At 32.4% G+C, this 7,314-nt stretch overlaps 1 protein-coding gene across 1 annotated transcript; it reads left to right on the top strand.

Annotated features, from left to right (window-relative positions):
- Window positions 1-1,032: 1,032 nt before the first annotated feature.
- LOC127128065 (cytochrome P450 724B1) lies at window positions 1,033-2,853 on the top strand. Its single transcript, XM_051057319.1, has 7 exons — window positions 1,033-1,349; window positions 1,444-1,596; window positions 1,700-1,942; window positions 2,023-2,109; window positions 2,199-2,277; window positions 2,366-2,597; window positions 2,683-2,853. Exons 1-7 carry the CDS (start codon window positions 1,146-1,148, stop codon window positions 2,795-2,797), a joined length of 1,113 nt encoding a protein of 370 aa, XP_050913276.1. The 5' UTR covers window positions 1,033-1,145; the 3' UTR covers window positions 2,798-2,853.
- Window positions 2,854-7,314: the final 4,461 nt, after the last annotated feature.

Here is a 7,314-nt window from a genome sequence, read left to right as displayed (position 1 = left end):
ATCATAATCTGAAAGTGTGGGATGTGGATCATTTGGAATATGATGTTTTGTTTCGAGATCAACAATGAAGGATAGATATTTTTGTATAGGAACTTGAGTTGTTCACTAATCTTATTCTTCTTATTGAAGGTGTAAGTCTCTCCCCGGATAGGGATCTCTAGTGGTGGTGTTATGATAAGGAATGTGCTTACTTATTGGCTTTGACGTACTTTCCCTTTCTGAAGTTACGCTTAGTGCGAGTAACTTTTGGTTTAGCATATGTTCAATAGTTCTCTTATCTCAGGGAGCTTAGCATTTTTTAAGATGGTTGTCTTTTCATGCCAACATGATACAATTCTAACTAGAGTTAATTTGTTCACGCGCTCGGTTATTCTGGACCTAAAGGAAAACTCTTTGTACTTTATGCTCAAATATTTGTAAGATATTTATTTCTAGTGAGATGGTGGCTTGTTTGTGGTATAAAATATTTAGGTGATTTAGGATTAACTTTTTTTTTTTTACCTAGTGAATTTTTTAGGGTCTTAGAGATTTTTTTATATTTTTAAGGGATAATAATAGCTTTTAATCAGATTTGACTATGATTTAACATTCAACGGTTTTGTCCATTTATAAATTGTTTAACGATTCTAAGTTCTTAAGAAAGATGTTAAACATGGAGGAATTGTTCTTTCAATAAATCTTATTTTCTTGGAAGTGATATCTTCATAGATCGTGTAAGTACTCTTGTTCTTAGCCATTAGTAACGCGAGGTTTGGTTTCCCGTTCTGTGGCAGTTTACCGGTGGTTGTTGAGCTTATTTTATTGTTCTCTTTTGAACTAGTCAAGAGTTTTACCTTCTTTTTAGGTGCAGGGGCCTGCGGCTCTTGCTTTCTTTTTGACCTGTGTTTTTAGTCTTTAAATGCACTCATTTGTTGTGTAACTTCAAACTTTTTTTTTTTGTCTTTTTAGGCAATTTTAGACTTCGGTTTTTCTTTTATATTATAACATAAACATGTATAAATGACTAAACTTTGTTATGCAGTTATGGAAAAGTTTTCAAGTCGCATATATTTGGCTCTCCCACCATAGTTTCATGTGACTATGAGTTCAACACGTTTATTCTTCAAAATGAGGGGAAACTATTCCCTGTTGATTACCCTAAAGTAATGCACAAAATCTTAGGGAAATATGCCCTAATTCTTGTCACAGGAGAACTTCACAAGAAGCTAAGAAGCACAGTTATCAGTTTTGTGAGTGCATCCAAGTCTGAATCCAACTTCCTTCACTTTGTTGAAATGCTTGCAATTTCAAGGATTAACTCATGGGGCTCAAATTGTAAACAAGTTGCTTTCTATAGAGAAGCTAAAAAGGTATGCATGCATGCTACTATCTATCCACTACTATCTTTTCCTGAATATAACATTTACTGATTGAAATATGTTTTGTTTTTTATCTTCTAAACAGTTTTCCATCAATGTTATGCTGAAGCACCTTCTGAATATGAACCCTAACGATCCCCTAGCCTCCAAGATTTTGGACAACTTTGAAAAATATATAAAGGGCTTCATTTCTCTTCCCTTAAATTTTCCAGGGACTATATACTCCAATGCTGTGAAGGTACTAATGATTAATACACGAATATAATCATAAATAGTTTAACTAGTTAGTAACTAACAAGTGCCAAAATAAATGTATTGATTGCATTTTTGGTTTGGTTTAGGCTAGGTTAAGACTATCATCAATTATCAAAGATATTATAGCGGAGAGGCGTAAAGCTAATAATGTGGAAGTGGAAGGAGTGGATCTCTTGAATTTGATTCTATCAAAGGAGAATTTAAGTGATGAAGAGATGGTGAGCATTGTTTTGGACCTTTTGTTTGGAGGATATGAGACAACCTCAAAACTTCTGTCTTTGATTGTATACTTCCTTGATGGAGCCCCAGATGCTTTAAAATGTTTAAAGGTAAGGATTCGCCTAATCGACACTTCGATTATAGAATATATTACTAATTTGCGTAAACTAACTAAGTAAAAGCATTGCAGGAAGAGCATGAAATGATAAGGAAAAGTAAAATGGAAGGTGAGCTATTGAATTGGGAAGACTATAAGAAAATGGAGTTCACTCAAAATGTAAGAAGTTATGAACCAATTAAATTTCAAGAAATAACTTCTAACATTTTGATTTTGTTCTTTCTCAAGTGTGGTATTGTTGACACTAGGTGATTAATGAAGCTATGAGATGTGGGAATGTTGTGAAATATCTGCACAGAAAAGCTACTAAAGATGTCAAATTCAAAGGTATTTGATATTTGTGTATATATTATACTTATGGCTATGTAGTTTGTATACTAAATAATAATAGTGACACATTAAAAAATGGTTTCAGAGTTTGTGATACCGGCAGGGTGGAAGGTTTTTCCTGTATTGTTAGCACCACATTTGGATCCCAATAATTTCGAAAATCCATTGGAATTTAATCCCTTTCGATGGAATGTATGTTGCATTGGACAAGAGAAGAAAGTTGCACCATTTGGTGGTGGGCCACGACTCTGTCCAGGGGCTGATCTAGCTAAAGTGGAGATAGCATTCTTCCTTCATCATCTTATCCTTAACTATAGGTACTTTAACTTATTACACTATCTATCTATTAGCTAATTAATAGCTGTGATATCGATGGTAATATTATTAGAAAACTTGCAACAGGTGGAAAATGAAGACAAATGACGACCCAATTGCTTTCCCTTTTGTGGAATTCATAGGAGGGCTACTATTGGATCTTCAACCTACAACCACTACTTTTGGGAAACAATATCTTTGATTGTGGTTTTGGTTTTATATTCTCACAATAGAATTACCATGAATAAGGAATTGTTTACATCAGTCACACTAATATTTTTAGTAAAATAGTTTAACAATCTCTCATTTAGCTCATGTTAAGACTTGACTTGATGATTTAATATTATATATAATTATCTAACATTTATTGAGTAACAATTTTTTTCTTTAATTAAATTAAAATGATCGGATCATAATCCTTACATGTTATCATCAACTTGACTCTTTTCATATATCATGAATCATTTTTATTCATATAGCTTTTAGAAATGCTATACTGTGTGTTTTTCATGTTCAAAGACATTTCATGCTATCACATTTTAATAATAATATATTTCATATAATATGAATAGCAAAATGAGTAGAAATATAAATTTTAATTGAATTCAGAAGTATCATACAATATACAATATAAAGAATAAACCCATTTATATACATACATTGATCACACTATAAATTTAACAAAGACTTATCTATAATCCTTCCATCATGACCAACAAGTATATTGGGGCGGAAATAGTTAGGTTAATGGATACTCTATTATCGAATTTTTATTTATTTGATAATTTGATTTTCTTTTTGTGTTTTTTATGATTTTATTATTATTGAGATTATTATTATTATTATTATTATTATTATTATTATTATTATTAAAAAAAATATATTGTTGTTATGATATTATTAGGATTAATATTATAATTAATTATTGAAAATTATATTATTAAGAGGAATTATGGGAATTATTATTGAATTAGAAATTTAATGGAATTTTGGAAGTTTAGTGAGAGAAAAGAAATTAGAAAAAATGTTTTAAAATAATAAGAATAAAGGAACTAAATCTGAAGTTTTATTATTGAGGAATATAATAAATAAATTAGGGTTATTATATAAGGGAGGAGGAATATGAAAAGGACTTTTTGAAACATGTATATGTTCTTGAAAAAATGAGAATTTGGATAGTGGGGTTTCCCTTAACCACTTATTAGGTTTTGTTTATCTTTAATGCTAAGGTTTTATATAGAACCTTCATGATTCTGATCCATGTATATTATTATGTGTTGCCATAATTATCATGTGAAATTTGTGGGTTACTGTTGTGTTGAAATACATGTGATTGATGCTAAAAATTGAATGCCATGGTTGATTTAGTAATGTTGTCAACTTGATGAGAATTGTTGATGATGATGGATGATAATGATAATTGCAACCTTATAAGTTGAATATCGTATATAGATGATTATGTATGATCATTTATGTTCAAAAATGGATTGGACCTAGGTTGAAGAAATAGAGTGTAGGAGTGAAATTCCGTGAAAAGTTTAGTAGAAAACGTTTCAACCTGGTTTAATTTGAATCAGGGTTTGAAGTTGATTTGAATCAAAGGTCAAAATTTAGAGAAAAAAAATGCGATTCGAATCAGGGTTTCAACATGATTCGAATCATATATCAAATTTTAGCAAAAAACGCTTATGATTGGTTTGATTTGAGTCTGGAAAACAACATTATTCGTATTAGAAGATACATATTTTGTTCAAATCCTATTTTCATCATAACTTGAGTTCCATAACTCTAATTGATGAACGTTTTGAAGCATTGGAAATTTAATGCATATGACTACTATCTTATGGTAATGTCCCAAAATGCTTAAATGTGTAAATGAAGTCGTAAATATAATAATTTACTTATGAATTTTATAGGGTGAATGATGTAGGAAAAGATTAATTGAGTAAATGACATAACATTAGGAACGTAAGTCTAATGTTTTCGATGAATACGTGTGTAACCTAAGTTGTGGATATTGGGAGATATGAGTTATGTCTTGATAAAGGGTTATGCGATTTAAGTTATTAAGATTAGGACGCAAGTTCAGTGTTGATATGATATAATGATGTACGTCTTGATAATGTGTATATGAGTTAATTGGTTAAAGTTATGACACAGTCCAGTGTTAATATAATATCATGATGTGTCGTGAGTGGTCGTATTAATACCCTGAGGTTCGATAAGTACCGATGTTGCTTGTATTTAGGTTGAAGAGAACCGATGTTTTGCATAATTGGTGATGTTATAAGGTTTGCAAGGATCCGTGTTTTAACCTAATTGACGTTGTTATTAGATTTGGAAGGACCAGTGCTTTAGCCTAATTGACAGTGTTATTAGGTTCACAAGAACCGATTTTAGCCTTAACTAGTGGTGCTAAAATATGATTTAGTGTGTCAATAACAAAAAAAAACCTAAAGGAAAAGTAGTTTTAACAACAACAACATAACTTACAAAATAAATGGTGGAAAATATTTCACGTACGTACCGAAAATTTGAAGAGGAAGACAAAGAAATGAGTCGTGTATCCGTCATGCAAAGATTTGTTTACACTTTTCTTTGATTCATACTAGTTGGACAAATTATGTTGGATTTTTGTAAAGATATGTTGGAGTTTTGTGAGATTGTGATAAGACGAGAGAGTTTAGAGTTTAACTTATAGAGTTATGGCACAATTTGTTCTGAAATGAATAAAGTTAGCTTATATACGTAAAAAAAAATTCATCATGGTTGTTAAAAGAAATCATGGCGAAATGTCTCAGACATTTAACCACGGTTGTTACTTTGGAATGTGGTGAAAAGTAGTTTAATTTTTATTAAACAATAGAAATTAAGGGAACACACTTCTAATAAAAAATTTAAAATTGTTGGTGTAACACCCCAATTAAAATAAGCTAATTATTTAATTTAAATTAATATTTTATTTATTAATTTAATTGAATAATTGGAAGTTTGGATTAATATTATTATTTTTAGGAATAATAATTATTGGGATTATTATTATTGGATTATTATTTTATAATTGGAATAAAAGTGGAAATCAGTAAAAAGGTCCCATTTGGTAAAAAGGTTTATTGATTTCACGTGAAAAGGGAAAAGAGGAGAAAGGGCAAAAAGCAAAAGAACGAAGGTTGAAGGAAGGAGAAGCTTGGAGCTCGGAAGCTGCCGGATTAACTCAGGTAAGGGGGGTTTATCATCAATTAACGGGTATTATGGGATGATATGTACTGAGTAGTAATAGACCATTTGTTTTACCTCTGATTGGATGATATATGCTGAATTGTGAAACTTTTGAGATGAACGAAAATTTGATTATAATTGACGAAATTCGTAGGAATTTGAGATGGAAAGGTTAGCAAATTGTGAAAATCGAAAGTGTATGATTAGTGATAGATGAGAGGAATGAATTGGGTGTAAAATTTGGACTGTAGAAGGTTGAATTGGGTAGATCTCGTAGCAGAGAAAGCCATTGCAGATCTGTGAGCTCTGGTTTCTGGTCATACGCGTATGGCACTAGGCAATACGCGTATGAGATGTTGGTACGCGTATGGGGGGAAGCCTTACGCGTATGGGTGAGAAAGATGACATTTTGAACGTGAATTGGTCTCTGTTGGTACGCGTAATAGGAGATTGATACGCGTAGCATACGCGTATGAGACAGGTGATACGCGTATGAGTTGGGCGAGGAAATGCGCAATACGCGTATGAAAGTGGGCAATACGCGTATGGAGTTGGCCAGGTTTGGGCAATACGCGTATGGCATGGACAGTACGCGTATGGGCAGAGTTGGGATTTTCCTGAACTGTTGTTGTGCAGTTTTTGGTTGTTTAGGCTGAGTGATGTACTTAGCTGAGATATGATGTTGTAGGGATCAATTCCCGTTGTTTTGAGTGGTATAGGTATTAGTAGAGTGTGCTAATACTGTGTTTGATTATGTGGCATGATATGATATGCTTTTGTGATTAATTATGTTGATAATGTGTGATGGTATACATGATGATGTGAATGTATACATGTGTGAATAGACTGTATTATGGCTTAGAGTGTGAGCATGTGTCTATTCTTGATTATTGTTGATGTTGCATTGCTAGGTGATTAGCATGCATGTTGTGGCCCATTTGGGGTGGTAGCTAATTCCCATGGTGAGGAATTAGTGAGTAAATCATTTTGATTGTTGTTGTTGATGTTTGTATGCTAGGTGATTAGCGTGCATTTCATGGCCCATTTGGGGTGGTAGCTAATTCCCATGGTGAGGAATTAGTGAGTGAGTCACTATGTCTCAAATGAGTGGGACTAGTGAGCTTGGTAGCCGTGCCTGGATTTGGACGGTGAGGTTGAACTACATGTTCACAAATAGTCGGTACCGCATGCATAGAGTCTCATTGCATAATGAATGTATGGCATATGATATGAATGGATGTATTCCAGTATCATATGTGTGTTGTGTGTTGTGTTGTTAATGATTGAATATGATGGAGATTGTACTGTTGAGTATGATGTTTGAATGGATATTACTGTTGCTGAATGCGTAGTCTAATTAGGGTGAATTAATGTGTTAATTACTTGGCATTACATGTTGTTCTATAATGCTTATTATATTGATTGAGGAACTCACCCTTACGCCTATTTTTCAGGTAACGAGAAATGAGTTGAGTAGAAGCTTATGCTTGGAGTCTAGAG

The sequence above is a fragment of the Lathyrus oleraceus genome, chromosome 3, assembly GCF_024323335.1.
Source record: "Lathyrus oleraceus cultivar Zhongwan6 chromosome 3, CAAS_Psat_ZW6_1.0, whole genome shotgun sequence".
Taxonomy (NCBI): domain Eukaryota; kingdom Viridiplantae; phylum Streptophyta; class Magnoliopsida; order Fabales; family Fabaceae; genus Lathyrus; species Lathyrus oleraceus.
The sequence above is the reverse complement of the archived record's forward strand: the minus strand, read 5'-3'. Positions and strand labels throughout refer to the sequence as shown.